The sequence below is a fragment of the Macrosteles quadrilineatus genome, unplaced genomic scaffold (assembly GCF_028750875.1).
Source record: "Macrosteles quadrilineatus isolate MER2022 unplaced genomic scaffold, UCM_ALF_1.0 Scaffold_2__2_contigs__length_208266976, whole genome shotgun sequence".
In the NCBI taxonomy this organism is placed as follows: Eukaryota; Metazoa; Arthropoda; class Insecta; order Hemiptera; family Cicadellidae; genus Macrosteles; species Macrosteles quadrilineatus.
Genome location: NW_026542595.1, coordinates 100,876,944 through 100,893,356, shown reverse-complemented (window position 1 = coordinate 100,893,356; position 16,413 = coordinate 100,876,944). Strand labels below are relative to the sequence as shown.

At 34.2% G+C, this 16,413-nt stretch overlaps 1 protein-coding gene across 3 annotated transcripts in view; it reads right to left on the bottom strand.

Moving 5' to 3' along the window:
• LOC128986625 (calumenin) overlaps positions 1-15,515 on the bottom strand; it is a 33,172-nt gene extending 17,657 nt beyond the window's left edge. Inside the window, exon 1 of one of the 3 annotated variants that reach the window (XM_054407082.1) lies at positions 15,429-15,515. Coding sequence is in view for 1 of the 3 variants with exons in the window: in XM_054407081.1 (XP_054263056.1) it covers positions 15,231-15,233 (3 nt within the window). In the remaining 2 variants the exon portion in view is untranslated. Of the gene's footprint in view, positions 1-11,784; positions 11,820-15,230; positions 15,250-15,428 lie in introns of those variants that run through there. The other 2 variants (XM_054407081.1, XM_054407083.1) reach the window with 2 other exon arrangements.
• Positions 15,516-16,413: the final 898 nt, after the last annotated feature.

The following is a 16,413-nucleotide window of genomic DNA, read 5'->3' as shown; positions in this document are numbered from 1 at the left end:
ACAATCTTTTATTAAAAAACATCAGCATAACATTTTTTTATTAATCACGCCTAACTTATTAAAAATGCCTACGATTAGGAAACATAGTGATATCAGTTAGGATATAGTTCAACTTATCCTAAAATAAAATAAATCATAAAATAAAAGCAATATTAATTTTTATAAAATAGTTACTTGTTTTGAATTTTTAAAATAGTAATAAAACATTGCTCACACTGCTTACACTTAACAAAACTTCTCAAATGTTATTAAAGTAATATTATTAAAATAATTAAAGTAATATTTACATTTATAGAATTAATTAAATAAGAACGCCTTCGCAAAGGAAACGCAACTACAACACGCTCCTGTATTGCGGGTATTGCATTGGACTTTCTGCAGGTGTTTTTAATTTTTTTTTTTTTTTTTTTTTATTCTCGTCTCGATAAAAATCTCGGCCAAAAAGAAATCTCGTCTCGTGTAACGAGATTTAAAATTTCCCGAAAATTTCCCGAAATTTCGAGACTTGACCATCCCTACAATTTTGAAAACGTGCCGGATCTTTTGAGTAACGTATATCGCGCTGCCGGTCTCAAGTACCGGATATTTCAATTAGTGGATTGTTGAACTGTTATATATATTTTTTTATCAATTACAATTTATTATTTAACTGTTTTTTTATGCTGGAAAAGTTTAAGCGATGGAAAGACAATCAACCTAGAAGAGAGTCAATGCTCATGACTGACTTTGACACTCGCATAAATAGAATGCTTTATGACGACGTGTCGGAAAATGAATGCTCATGTGAAGAAATAGACGATTCTGACGATGACCCAGATTTTGTTCTACCAAGAGATCATGAAAGTAGTAGTAGTGAAGATACAGTAATTGAAGATGATGCCCTTTCTTGATCTTCAAGCTATGGAATCTGATGAAAACGTTCCACAAGCACCTGCACTGCCTGATTATGTTTACAGACGGTTGAAGGAAAAGGAGTTTGGGCCTCCATACTACTTAACCAAGACCACAAAATGTGCGGATACCTGCGCGGAACATCATTAGGAGACATCTACCAGGCCTAAAAGGACCAGCTCGAGTACCAGCAGGTATGGAATTTTTTATTTGATGAAAGTATGCTCAACTCAGTTGTAAATTTTACAAATCAAAAACTGGCAGCAGTCAGATCTACTTTGGGGGCAACAACAAGTAAGTCAAATTACCGTGCTACAGATAAGTGTAAAAATTAATGCATATCTTGGCTCACAACTAGACTTGCCAGCATCCCGAAAACCAACCATGGGACTTCTTTACTCTCAAAAGACGTAACCAATCGTCCTTTCTTTACGTGCACAATGTCTTATGGCTTATAAGCGTTATGAAGTTTTGACAGCGTGTTTGAGATTCGACGACCCTACAACAAGAGCACAGCGCAAACAATACAACAAGAGCACAGTGCAAACAATCAAATAAGGCAGCAGCAGTGAGTGAGATTTTTGAAAAGTTTATTGAGACAGAAAGTATATTGCTTGAGTGAATACTTGACAATAGATGAAATGTTGGTTCCCTTCCGTGGAAGAAGTGACTTCAAGGTGTACATGCCAAAAAAGGACAACAAATATGGAATCAAAGTCCAGTGTTTGTGTGATTCCAGAACGTCATATTTGTACAATGCCTACATATACACTGGAAAAGACTCAGACGGCATTGGTCTTACTCTTACAGAATTGCAGTTGCAAAAGCCAACTAAAACAGTCGTTCGTCTCTGCAAACCCGTGGAACATACTAACAGGAATGTGACCAGCGACAACTACTTTACATCTATCGAGTCAGTTGATGTGTTGACAAACAAAATGGGTATGACCATGTTTGGCACCTTACGAAAGGATAAACTGGTGATTCCCATGGAGCTTTTAGCAAGCCCTGAGCGACCAGTGGGATCGTCTTACTTTTCGCCTTCAACAACCTAACTATGGTACAGTCCAACCTCAGTATAACGAATCTGAAGGGACCGAACTGAATATTCGTTATATCAAGGATTTCGTTAAAACGAGGTTCGTTATATAGAGGTTAGGTTTGCAGGAATTTCGCTAAGTCGAGGTTCAGAACCAGCGTCGGTCAATATAGGTCGGGATTTTACCTCATTAAAATACAAATAAAGTAGCATAGGCTACAATACTTTACAGTACAGTGTTTACATCGTACAGTAGAACCTAAATTATCCGGCATAATAAAGGGGAGGGATCTTGAATATTGCGCAATCATGACAATGGCATTGACCTTGGTACAGGTTAAAAGCTGCAAGTTTAAAATCACAGCTTGTTCTAACCCTCCTAAAACCTAGCCAAACACTGTATTGCGTAGTCATAAACCATGTAAGGAACAAAATAAAACAGTAGTAAGTTTTGTAAGCTACTGCTCGTGATAGGCCGGTAGGCTACTTACAGTACAGTACTAATTTATCACAACAGAGGAATGTCAATAATAATCATTAACTATAGCATTGGTGTTGCTAGTTGAAACAAATCGTATTGAAAACAATAAATTATTAGATAAGTCATTATAAAAGTCTATAATCATAGCCAACTTAAGGATGATAAAAACACTCGTAAAAGGAATGTTAAAATAACGATGTTGCTATTCTTTCTCCTTGGTTTTGTTTTCATATTCTTTCTTAGGTTTCTCTTTATCCAAAAATTGTACAATTCACCATAGTTATCCCATATCGCCCAATCACAGCTTACTAAAAATTACGTCGTCATCAGTCCTCAGTGAATGAAATCAGTTCTCAGTTGCAACATAGCGCGCGCAGCGACAGCAGACAAAGATGTAAAACGGAGCAGACGAATGTTAGCGCAAGCGATGACGTGACCTTTCCATTTCATTTGACAAAGAAACAGATTTTCCCAAAACAATAATTGGGTGGGGGATTTGTTATATCGAGGGAAATACGTAGACAATTCGTTATGCAGAGGTTAAATTCGCAATGTAGAGGTTCTGACAATGATAAATTCGTTATATTGAGGTGTCTTATTTTAGCCAAAATCGCAAAAAATTCGTTAAATCAAGGTCGTTGTTATGGTTTGTTCGTTATGTAGAGGTAAAATATACATTGTGTCTTATGGAGAGTTCTAGGGGATTAAAAAATATTCGTTATATCAAGGAATTCGTTATATCGAGGTTCGTTATATCAAGGTTAGACTGTATCTTATATTCCAAAACAAAACAGGTCGGTCGTGCTAATCTCAAGTATGCACGAAGGAAAGGAAACAGATGAGGAAAAGAAGATGCCTGAGGTAATCACTTTTTATAACAGAACAAAGCGTGGTGTAGACCTGTTGGACAAGAAATGTGCCATCAGAGGCGGCGTTTAGGGGGGCCAGGGGGGGGGGGAAGTTGCCCCCCCCCCACTTTCATAAGGAATATTTATCAAAATTATAAAATAGAACCCCCCCCCCCCGTCTCAAGCCCAATCGCTGCCACTGTGTGCCATCTATGGATCAAACAGGCGAACCCGACAGTGGCCTATGGCAGTATTCTATTGACTCCTAAACGTTTGCTGTGTGAACTCATTTTATATTGTACCTTAGCTACAGAGACTCACAAGTCATTACAACTATTACACAATGTTCTGAAAGAACTGGCTCAGAAACTTATTGAGCCCCATATGAAGCGCCGCCTAGAAATTTCAAACCTGCCTCGTGCTGTAAGAGATGACATCACAAAGATGCTTGGGGGAGCAAGTCCACAAGTAACAAGTAACAAGCAAAGGAGAGCCTGGTGACAAGACGCCGAAGAGAAAAATGTGCAGCAAGTGCCCCTCGGTAAAGGAGAGGAAGACTAACCTACTGCTGCATCCGGTGCACAGAACCAATATGTCTGGAATGTAGCCGCAAAGTGTGCATAGACCACAGTCTATCAGGAGCACACTCCTGATTGAAAAGATTTCAGGCAAAAATAGTTAAAGTTCAGGCAAGTACATTCTTATGATTTGTTTGATGATTTATGTATGTTGTACGTTTTATGTTGTGTTATGTTTTGTGATTTGTAGGCAGTTGTTTATGTAATAGCTTTCTTTTTTCACAAAAGCCGTAAATTGTGCCTAGACTGTGACTGTGTGTAAAAGACAAGTTTGGACAAGTCAATTTTTATATTCTGCTTGATATTTTACGTTGTGTTATGTTTTGTGATTTGTAGGCAGTTGTTTATGTAGGCTAATAGCTTTCTTTTTTCAAATGAGCTGTAGAGTGTTCATAGACTGTAACTGTATGTAAAAGACAAGTTCAGGCAAGTACATTTTGGGATTCGAATGATGTTTGATGTACCGGTATGTTGTATGTTTTATGTTGTATTATGTTTTGACCGTATGTTTCTATTTACGTAAGTGCCACCCACGTTTCAGTCAAAGTGTTAAGATGGGTTAGGTCATGTGGAAAGAAGAGAAAAATATAGCTTACTTAAAATCATCTCAAATGGACAACCACAAGGCACTCGACCTTTAGGAAGACCAAAGTTGCGATGGAGAGAACAAGTACAGAGGGATCTACACCAAAGGGTGCCTCCCAGGACTCAGCGGCAGACTGGCAGCAGTGAAGTCAACTTGTAGACGAGGCCAAAAACCTTCTTAGGTTTGAGTGGCCAAGGAGGTAAGCAAGCTAAGGTAAAATTGTAATAATGTACAGTTTGTTTCAGTGACGCTGCTCCAAACATCCCTGCCCACTGAACGCTTCAAGTGGGAAGTGATTTCCCATATCTCATGATGACAGAAGTGGACAATGTTAGCATTATTGAGTATGTTGAAAGCAATGATGATTCTGCAATGAATGGAAGAACTGATGAAGTTGGAGAAAAAGGAGCGGATCAAATTATTTTTGATACAATGGAGCTTGTGGAGGACAGCCAAATAATTAACTGTGTCCAAAACAAAGTAGGCCTATTGTTAACTACTGACATTGAGTAAAGGAACAACAGCAACATAAGTTAGACCATATTCTTGATCATTGTAGGCATAGAGCAGAATATGAAGTTGGGGAAAATTTTGTTGAGCAAATGATGGCTTTAGATGCAGTTAAGCCTGTGAAGGACAATCCAATTATTGAGAAAAACTTCCAAAATGAATAAACAGTTTTTAAGAACAAATTCGATAGAAGAGCCAAATGAAGAAATTAATAATGCAACCTTTGCCCAACTAAAATCAACACACAAACGATTACTTAGGTCTGAAACTTGGAAAATAAATATCAGGAAAAAATGTCACCAATCAGGACAAGAATATGTTAATGAAGAGGGGAAAATTATACCGAATAAGGAATTAAAGCCAGCCAAGTTTGAAGAACCAAGTGTCAATACAACTGTTGTTATAAAAATATTACTGAAGATGAAAGGTGTTTTTAATGGTTACTATGTCTAGATAAAAATATTGTAGCCTACATATATTTTAGTTGTACAATAGAATTTGTACCCCCCCTTGACCCTCTTCTAAATAAAATTTTTGTTGCAATCATATATGTACGGTACCTTTTCTTTTATCATGGAGCTTGATATACTATTTTTACTTAACTTGCAATCAAACTATTTTTATTTACAAGAGTAGAGTTCAAATGCAGTGTTAAGGTCAGTTGAATACTATGAGTAGGTAGTAAAAGACATAGCCTAGGCCTATTAGATGTATGTAGGCCTAAGTTATTTATCCTTTTATCATTAAGTTAGCTTTTTACCTAGGCCCTACATACTAAAAATTTACTTTGTTTTTGAAAAATAAAACTAAGACATACACAATAGCGATACCGGTAATTAAGTTTTAATTTTTTTTTATACAACTTATTCTTGATTTTAACTATCAGCTGTTTCTACATCAGGATGAGAGACAATCTGGCAAATAAAACTCGTTTGCATTAACAAATACATGGGCTACTTAATTAAGAGCATTAAGGCTCTAACAGGTAGTTAACTTAGTCCTACTTATGTTGCATAGGGAGTTTGAAGTGCAATAAGATTCAAAGTTAACTGAATACAGAAATGGTTAAACGAGAGTTAAAAGCGCTTTTAGGGAAAACAAATAATATAGGGTCAACCGGGGCTAATATGAACAAAAAAAGTAAACTTTTGACATTAACTCAAAAATGGTAAATGACAGAAGAAAAGAAAAAATAGTAGTGTATACAGCTCTTTTAGCTGAATCTATTTATTTACTAACAAAAACCATAAATGTAACCATTATAAAAAAAAAAAATTAAAAACCACTGTTCACATTAGCCCTACTAAAAGGGGCTAATGTGAACAGCCCATGGGGCTAATGTGAACACTCTTAATAACTCTGTTATTTACAACACTAGGCATATGTGGGGGCTGTTGTGAACAAGCCTAGGGTCTAGTCTACCAGTTGCAATAAGTCTCAATATTTTATCTTAAATAGTTTTTGAGATATGAAGGTATCTTTGGAGAGCCGCAGGTCGCCCTACGGTAACCCTTTTTTTTAAAACCATTTATAAATATTATACAGGGCTAATAATAAGATATAAACAAGAAAAAAATTATCTGTCAACATACCTGAGTATTTATTAAAAATTACTTCCACATACAAATTGTTTAAAGCACTTAAAAAAACAATAGTCTAATTTAAGACAATGCAAATTGTTCGTTTAGGCAAATGACAGTTTATTGCACTTTTAGGCCTATTAGGTAAATATAAAAATGTGGGCTAGGCCTATTCAACACCTTAACTGTTGTCTTTGTAAAATTAAAACTGTTTTATCACTGTAAGGCCTTCAAAGAAGTTTATTGAGGAACTTAAGCCTCAAAAACTTCGACAATTTTGTCGAAGACATACTTATGTCTATCACTGGTTCCACATACATTAGGGGCTGGAAGTTTCCCAAAATGTCAGTGGTAGAAACAATAAATATATCATCTTCTTTTTTCAGGAATGATTTTTTTTTCTCATCACAGGATTTAAATCCCATCACTTCGATCTCCCCGTCAGCCAGTGTTTTTAACACTGTAGCGACATAGCGGAAGGTGGTACTGTTCACAATAGCCCCCATTCACTGTTCACATTAGCCCCCCAACTTTGAAAGCTTATAACTTTGGCTGTTATTAATATATTTTAACTTTGGGAAAAGAAAAATAATCCCCAATTCTTATTTAACAAAATTCAGGCTTAAGATTATTCCTACAACCAATGTAAAAATTGTTATAACAAAAGTTTTCACTTTGCGCGGAAAAGTTTTTTGGGCGGAAAAAGAGTGTTTTAACAAAGTATTTTTTTAAAGTACCTAAAAGTCAAATTTGAAGTTTTCTCATTATGGACACAAAAAATACAATAAATTTCCTTTCTAATTATATTTTTTTTCATGATTAAAAATCCCAGATAAAGGACTTTTTAAGTCATTGTTCATATTAGCCCCAATATTTTGGTGTGTTCATATTAGCCCCGGTTGAACCTAGCTTTAATATAGTTGCTTAAGGCATAGGCCTACAAGGAGGCAAAAGTTTTAGTCAACATGGGTCATTCCACATCAAATCATCCAGGCCATGTCACCCACCATCTCAGATTTTGATGAAACTTTATGATTCCTACTATACTTGAATAGATACAACTTCCGTATCGGCGTGGTGGGGCGATCTGACGTTCGAGTAAGAGGGAGAACTGCCAGGTTGACTACCTGACCAATAAGAGCAAGGAGAGCCTGACGCGGTTTCCATAGCAACAGGCGCTGTTGCCATATCGCACTGCATCTCCACGCCCGCACGCACATGTGCAGTTCCTCCAGTGTTATGACAGTGACTACTTCGAGTAAAGTATACTGTCCGCGAGAGTTTAGAAGTCCCCTAAGCTAGAAAAAAAACTTTTTGATGTTGGAATAGTCATTACATGTGTATTTCACAGTATATTTTGGGTTTACAACAGAAATGTCGTTTCCCACCAGAAGTCAGTAAATAAAGCGTTCCAAACATAGGGAATCATTTATTTTGGAACAAATGTTTCTGTACTTCTAAGCTGTTCTGTTTACAACACTTCCCTATCAGCAGATGTTCTCTAACTATCAACAGATAACACGAAATTACAGCACAGCACTCAGTGTAACGCTGTGTGCGTTGTTGTAAGCTGGCACTGGCGCGCATATTGTGTGTCTGTGAGGATTGAGGAAGTTGCAGTTCCCGCTCACTGCGACTAACAACGCGGCAACATCGCAACGGCAGTCTCCCCACTGCTCGCTACCCCTCCACACCTCTCCGATACGGAAGTTGTATCTATTCAACTATAAGATTATGACTAACATTGGCCACTGCTAGGGTTAAGTTTGAAGCAACGGCCTACCGTGGTATCACCTTGGTTAGGTAACTTACAATATTTAATAATTTGATGAAGTTTATTAATAAATATATACATATATATATATATATATATATTATTTAGTTACATTTCTAAGGTTATGATCTTCCTACTAAGATATGAAAATATTCCAAATTTCAACTCTTTATCTTAAACGGTTTTTGATTTATAGCATTTTAAACTTTTGGAAAAATGGACGTTTTCGCTCTCTCCGAGACTTAGAACGGCGGATATTGTAAAATTAAAAAAAATATATATCTTAGGCATTTATGGATTAAATCTTATGAAAAAAATCTGTATTATCAAGTTAACTATGCTGAATATAGGGAAAAATATGGAATTGCTCTATCTACATTCAATTAATAAATTAAAAAAAAAATTTGAATGTTTTCAACCATTTTTTTGGGGGGCGAAAATGGTTTTTCGAAAAAATTAATATCTCCTAAAGGCAGAATGATAATCAAATCAATTTTTTTTTTAATTTAATCTACACAAAATGATCCATCTGAATAACCAATAAAACTTGTGGCATTTTGATTGCTTCATTTTATAAAATTAATTTTTATATATTTTTCTTTAGCGTATTAAAAGATATACTAAAACATAAGATTTCAAGTATGTTCACTTTGTTAAAAACTAATATAATCAGTTTTAAAACATTTTTGAAACACAGAAATGTAACTAAATAATATATATATATATATATATATATATATGTATATATTTATTAATAAACTTCATCAAATTATTAAATATTGTAAGTTACCTAACCAAGGTGATACCACGGTAGGCCGTTGCTTCAAACTTAACCCTAGCAGTGGCCAATGTTAGAAGTGGGGAATGGCCAACCCATTTTGGCGATTTTGCAGACCTTTTTTTAAAAATCTGTCAAAATTACAAATATGGACTCAACCTATCAATGTTTGTATTCATTTTATTCAGAAAAAGCAGGAGAATCTGAATATATAAATAAAAATTGAATCTGAGTTGGTAACTTTTTTGAAAAATAAAAAAAAATCATAAAAAATTCAAAAATTCTGATTGAAATTTCAAAAGTAAAGTCTTGTTATTACTACAGTATAATTTTCAGACCAAAACCATTATATACATTTTGTAGTAAATTCAATTCCCTACATAGAAATGTATAACACATGGGGGAAATATTTTTTTTTACAAATGTTATGTAAGAAAATGAAGAAAATTCAAATTTTGTCGCATAAGACGAATAATTAGTAACTCGGAGATAACTCATTTAAGGTAATTAGTGATAATAATATAGTACACATATTCTTGTAGGTTATAAACTAAGGAATACAAATATGTCACATTGTAGGCAGTAAAAAAATTTTGATTACCCGTTTATGATAAAAAAAACTAAAAATTTACAGTTTACATAGAAAAAAATTCAAAGACATTTTTGTAAAAAAATTTTGTACAGATTTTTGTAGGCCAAACATATTATAAAAATGTTATAGTACATTCAATTCTCTTTATAGAAATGTATAACACATGGGGAAAATATTTTTATTTACATGTGTTATGTAAGAAAATACGAAAAATCGCAAGGTTTGTCACGTAAGACGAATAATTAGTAGGCCTAACTCGGAGATAGCTCATGTAAGGTAATTAGGCCTAGTGATAGTAATATAGTACACATATTCTTGTAAGTTATAAACTAAGGAATACAAATATGTCACATTGTAGGCAGTAAAAAATTCCTGATTACCCGTTTATGATACAAAAAAACTAAAGATTTGCCGTTTATGTAAAAAGAAATTCAGATATTAGACTTTCCAGTAGGCTTATATTCATGCATAAAGATTACTGTTAGTCCCAAAACACAAAAACATTACTAAAAAAAAACACTACATAACTACAAAATCCGAAATTAGAATGAATCCCAAGATATTCGCCGAACAATATTTACTTTCAAAACGTAAGTCAGCTGATCCGCACAAAACAAACAGAGTAACTTGGTCAGATGGCAATTTTCTTTTGTTGCTGACAGAACACAGAAATTATACAGTGATCAGGGCTGCCATTTCTCAACACTAAATTATTCTACGTTTCCTACACTACAAAAGGATATTATATTTGAATAGTTATAAATAATCCATTATATATATATTTCGATTTTAGAAATGGTCCCGGCGGGACCATTGGCCATTTGTTAATTTTTGTAAAATTACGTGTTTTCAAAAAATCATACGTTCTTTGCTATCGATGTATTGATCAAATAATCTATGCCAAATTATTCAGCAACTCTTCTGCTATCTAGTGGTATAACTCGCATCCAGATAGGAACAAAACTAACCTCGCTATGATTTTCTAAACTTCATGTGTTTAGCGCTTGCGCAACACTACAAGTGGAAGTAGATTCGCGCGGAAATTTTCATTCAAATTTAAATTGCAATTGTATTGACATATTGATGCTAGAAGGTTCGTTTATATAATAAAATGAAAGTTTAGAATGTCATCTTTCGAATGGTATAAAAATTATTCACTTTAAATATAATTATCAATTAGTTTTTTGCGTTAGAAAATGTTTGGACATAAATGGTCCCGGAGGGACCATGGCCATTCTAAGGGTGCACGGTGAAATGGTCCCGCCGGGACCATTGGCCACTGCTAGGGTTAAAACAAAATTTTGAGAATTCAAATTAATTAAATAAAAAAGGATTATTTGCATATTGTTTTTTGTTTATTGATTTTATTGTATTTATTACTATTTACTACATTGGCAACCACAATTTACAACCTAGTGGATTGGTTTAGGGATTCAAGCATGTGAAGACATGAAAAGATAGTACTATGGCAGTTGTGTCAATATCCACTTGCTATCTGACTCACCAAGTGAGCAGGACTCAACATGAAAGGTTTGACTTTCAAGACTGAACCTGCTCACTGCCCAGCCAAAACCGACTTCCTCCTTGACATTGTCAGTTGCCAAACAGTTTTGCTGGAGTGAGCATCAGTGTTTAAGAAGTTTTTTAATAATGTGAATAGTGTTAGTGGTTTGTGTAAAAAAATATAAGTAGTGTATTCATTTGAGTTTTTATTCAGTTTTTAATTAATTTAAGAACAACTTTTTGTATATAATGAAAATTTAGTCACTGGTTTAATGTCTAATTTAAATTCAAAACGTGAAGAAGACTGCAGTGTAGGGCTGCACTGTGGAACAGAGTGCCACAAAAAAAGCTACACAAAGTCAGTGAAAATAATAAATATTGAAACCTTAAGTGATATTGAAAAAAGACTTATCATACAAAGAAGTGGTGTTAATACTGACATATTTGTGAATATTTGTGCTCATCACAAAACTTATTTTTTAAATAAGTTTGAAACATATCAAACCTTTTGTTTTGACCCATTTCAAAAACACACAAAAAAAATAACAAAAACTTTAAGACCTGTGTCTTTGGAATTTTCTGATCAGATAAATAACATTTCTCGTGTTGTGACAAAAGCAATACCTGGACAGAAAATATGCAATTCTTGTAGAGAAGAATATTACATGTTCAAAAATGAAGACGATATTAGTTTAGAAGTTGAAAAGCTCCCCGACGACCTTCTAGACATTGAAAGTGATTTGAGTAAGGAAGAAGCATTAGAAGAAATTAATTCATCTTTGGTTGATATTGTTGATATTCTCCATTTAAATTTCATGCGGTTCCTTCTCATATGAAATCAAGTTATGCAAAAAGAAAATTGAGTTCTGCTTGCTCCACTATTAAATCAAAAGTGTGTAAAGTTTTGGAACAAGAATTTTCACCTGAAAAAGATATTGGACATGTACCAAAACACATACAACAAAAAGCTGACGACTTGGACAGGCTTGTTGATTTAGTTAAAGAAAAGCTTGAAACGCCAATCACCCGCAGTCAAAAAATTCAACTATTGACACTTGCACCAGTTTCATGGAGTCGGAAAAAGGTTTCTGAAGAATTCAAAGTAAGTGAATATACAGTTCGTAAAGCAAGAGAATTATTAAATGAAAAAGGAATAATTGCTTTGCCAGAGCCAAGAAAAGGAAAAATACTAGAACAAGCCACAGTTGATCTGGTCGTGAGTTTCTATCAAAATGATGAATATTCACGAATAATGCCTGGGAAGAAAGATAAAGTAAGCATATCCAAGAATGTACATAAACAAAAACGGCTTATACTTTGTAATCTTAATGAACTCTATGCTGCATTTAAATTTGAATATCCTGCCATAAAAATTGGTTTTTCAAAATTTTGTATGCTTCGTCCTAAGTGGTGTGTGTTGGCTGGATCCTCAGGCACCCATGCTGTATGTGTTTGTTCAATTCATCAAAATGTAATTTTACTTTTACAAGCATGTGCTATAGAGAACACATACCATGAGTTGATGAGACACCTAGTTTGTTCTATGGATAACAGAGACTGTATGCTTCGGCACTGTTCTAACTGTCCAACAAGTGAAAATCTGAAGCAAGTCTTGCAACAAAAATTTGAAGATTGGGACCTAGAAGATGAGGTGACATATAGTGCATGGGTAACAACCGACCGTACTCAACAGGTTACATTGACAGTTTCACTTGAAGAGTATTTGAATCACCTAATTAAAAGCCTTGAAAAACTGTTGCCACATTCTTTTTATCACTAAGTCACAGTCAAACTATCTAAAAGAGTTAAAATTAACACTTAAGCCAGAAGAAGCAATTGTTCTGATCGACTTTAGTGAAAACTATTCATATGTTATCCAAGATGAAGTGCAAGGTTTCCACTGGACACAAGCTAGCTGTTCATTACATCCTGTTGTGATTTATACTTGCAATGACGAATCAAATCTAACTGTATCCAATATTTGCGTTGTCTCGGATGATTTAGAACATGATGTGGCTTTTGTTTATCAAACCCAACGAATCGTTGTTGAATTTTTAAAATCAAAGTTTCCTCAGGTTAAAAGTTTGCACTATTTTAGCGATGGATGTGCAGGACAATATAAGAACTGCAAGAATTTTTTGAACCTGTGTAACCACCAACGAGATTTTAACATAAAAGGTTGTTGGTCGTTTTTTGCAACAAGCCACGGCAAATCTCCTTGTGATGGGATTGGTGGAACAGTAAAACGCCTTTTAACAAGGGAAAGTTTACAAACTGGTTCAATTAATCCTATCATCAATGTAGAAAGAGTAATGGAGTTTTGCCAATCTCGGATAGAGAAAATATCCTTTTACCTTTTGAGAAAAGAACATTTATCCATTTGTAGGCAACAGCTCGAGTCTCGTTTTTCGGAAGCCAAAACCGTACCTGGTACTCGTAGTTTTCATTGTTTTCTCCCTCAATCAGAAACAGTGATAGCTACCAAAAGAATTAGTTCGGACCAAAAAAACAGTACGATGTTTGATTTCTGTGGTGGGAAACAAGTTCAGCATGAAGAGCAGCTAAATATGACACAAATTTGCACAAATTCATATGTGGCTTGTGTTTACGACAACCATTGGTTTTTTGGATTAGTAATTTCTAAAGATGAAGAAGAGTGTGATGTGGAAATTAAATTTATGCACCCATTTGGACCCTCTACTTCATTTCACTGGCCATATAAAAAAGACGACATTTGTTTCGTCCCGTTGCTGAACATTTTAAGTGTTGTTGACCCCCCTACAACCAAAGGCTCCAAGGAAGAGTTTACTACTTTCCAGAGACTGATGTACAGGAAGTTAATATAAAATTCACAAATGTTTAAGAAGAGGAATTAATGCAAGACAAAAATGAGGCAGATCGTTCATTTTTATCAAGGTACTTGTAATAAACTAATAAGGAACTATATAGAACTCTTAATCTGTTTAGATAAATGGTTGATTTGATTAGGCTATCAAAAATTGTAAATAGGTTATTATTCATGTTTTTTTTTATTTTATGATGTTAAGTTCATTTATTTAAGTAAAATATTTTAATGTAATTTATGTTTTTGTAATACGCTAAAGAAAAATATATAAAAATTAATTTTATAAAATGAAGCAATCAAAATGCCACAAGTTTTATTGGTTATTCAGATGGATAATTTTGTGTAGATTAAATTTAAAAAAAAAGTTGATTTGATTATCATTCTGCCTTCAGGAGATATTAATTTTTTCGAAAAACCATTTTCGCCCCCCCAAAAAATGTCTGAAAACATTCAAATTTTTTTTTTATTTATTAATTGAATGTAGATAGAGCAATGTCATATTTTTCCCTATATTCAGCATAGTTAACTTGATAATAGAGATTTTTTTCATAAGATTTATTTAGTCCATAAATGCCTAAGATATAGTTTTTTTTTTATTTTACATTATTCGCCGTTTTAAGTCTCGGAGAGAACGAAAACGTCCATTTTTCTAAAACTTTAAAATGCCATAAATCGAAAACCGTTTGAGATAAAGAGTTGAAATTTGGAATATTTTCATATCTTAGTAGGAAAATTATAACATATAAGTTTCATTAAAATCTGAGATGGAGGGTGACAATTTGAATTTTTTGTGGATGATTTGATGTGGAATGACCCACATGCAAACCTTCTGTTGTCGATACCCGAGAGTTAAAAGCTGTTCCACTTGGAACCCTTCAGACCTAGTTAAGTTATAAGTCCGCACTTAGGCTACGTAGAGTAGAGGTTAGTTGGTAACTGTCATAATATGGCACAGCAAACGTGTTAGTAATAGATGATCAATGTTTAATGTTAGCCCATCTGATAAAGCCTAGGCCTAAGTTAATGCAAGAAGGCTCTAATAAAACATAAATTAAATAGGCCTAGCCTAGGTCTAAGCCACTGTTTTACAAAAGACTTATGAGGGACTACAACTGAGTACCTAGGCCTAACAAGAAAGATATTCCCATAATATGAACCTATGTTCTTAACTTCTTCATTAGCTAGTATTAACTTTAAGAATGTGAGTCATCTAAAATAATTCAACCATCTTAGTAGCCTAGGCAAGTAGGATTAACTGAAGGACTTCTCAGTCTTCATAACCTAACCAATCAAGGCCTAAAAATCAGACACAAAGCAATTAAATTGATGGTTGACGTCGTTGAACTAATAACCTCTTCTGTATTCAGGAACAAAATTTATCATAAAACAAATTTCGATAAAATTTTGACAACGTAAAACTTACTATACAACACAAATACCAGAGACCGAGAGACGAGAGACCTAGACGGAACCGCAACACGGCGAACACGCTACGCGGCTACAAAAAAACAAGAACAGAGAGCACAAGTTCACATGTACAGAAACCTTATTCTGACGTCATAAATATCGAATGTATATATCGATTGTACCGGGTGATTGGGGAAAATGAGAAAAAAGCTTTTCTTTTTTCTGTAAACCTAAACCATTGATTAATGTACTCACAGTACTTAGTCAATGGTTAAACTGTATGCCTATTTTACGTGACTGTAAATTCCATAAAATAATATATCTAAAACAGTCCTCTTGGGCTTCTTAAATTGTCACCTTACACTGATGGGCAATATCTGTTAGTAAATCATTCCCAATCATTAACATAACGTTAACATGTCAAAGTTACAATTATTATTTCACTCTCTTTGAATGATTTTGTATGTTTGTATGTAGAATCAATAATCTCTTCTAGAATCGATAATAATTCCTGTAATTCGTCTACTTTAATTACAGTTATTGTATTATGGTGGATGCTATGAAATAAATTCTTAGTATTCAACGTCCTGTGAACTCATTTTATAAGTCAGGTAAATACGAAAACAATTGCAAACATCTTGGATGTTCAATCCAAAGTATCAGTAATTATTTTATTCCCAGCCTGTAACGAATATAATTGTATTTCTACTATTTGATTTATAATGGATAAACTACCGAGAGTATTCAATTCGTCAAATAAAGTGTTACAAAAAAAACCCTTTACTTATTCGGTGCAACCGATACATTCCGAAGAAAACCCTGTAACCACCCGGTACAATCGATATATACATTCGATATTTATGACGTCAGTATGAGGTTTCTGTACATGTGAACTTGTGCTCTCCGTAAGAAAAGAAGAAGGAATCGGTAGTCGGAAGTCGGATTGGAATCTCTTCAATCTCAACACACTCAATATCACTCCGCTCGAGCTCGGAAAGTTC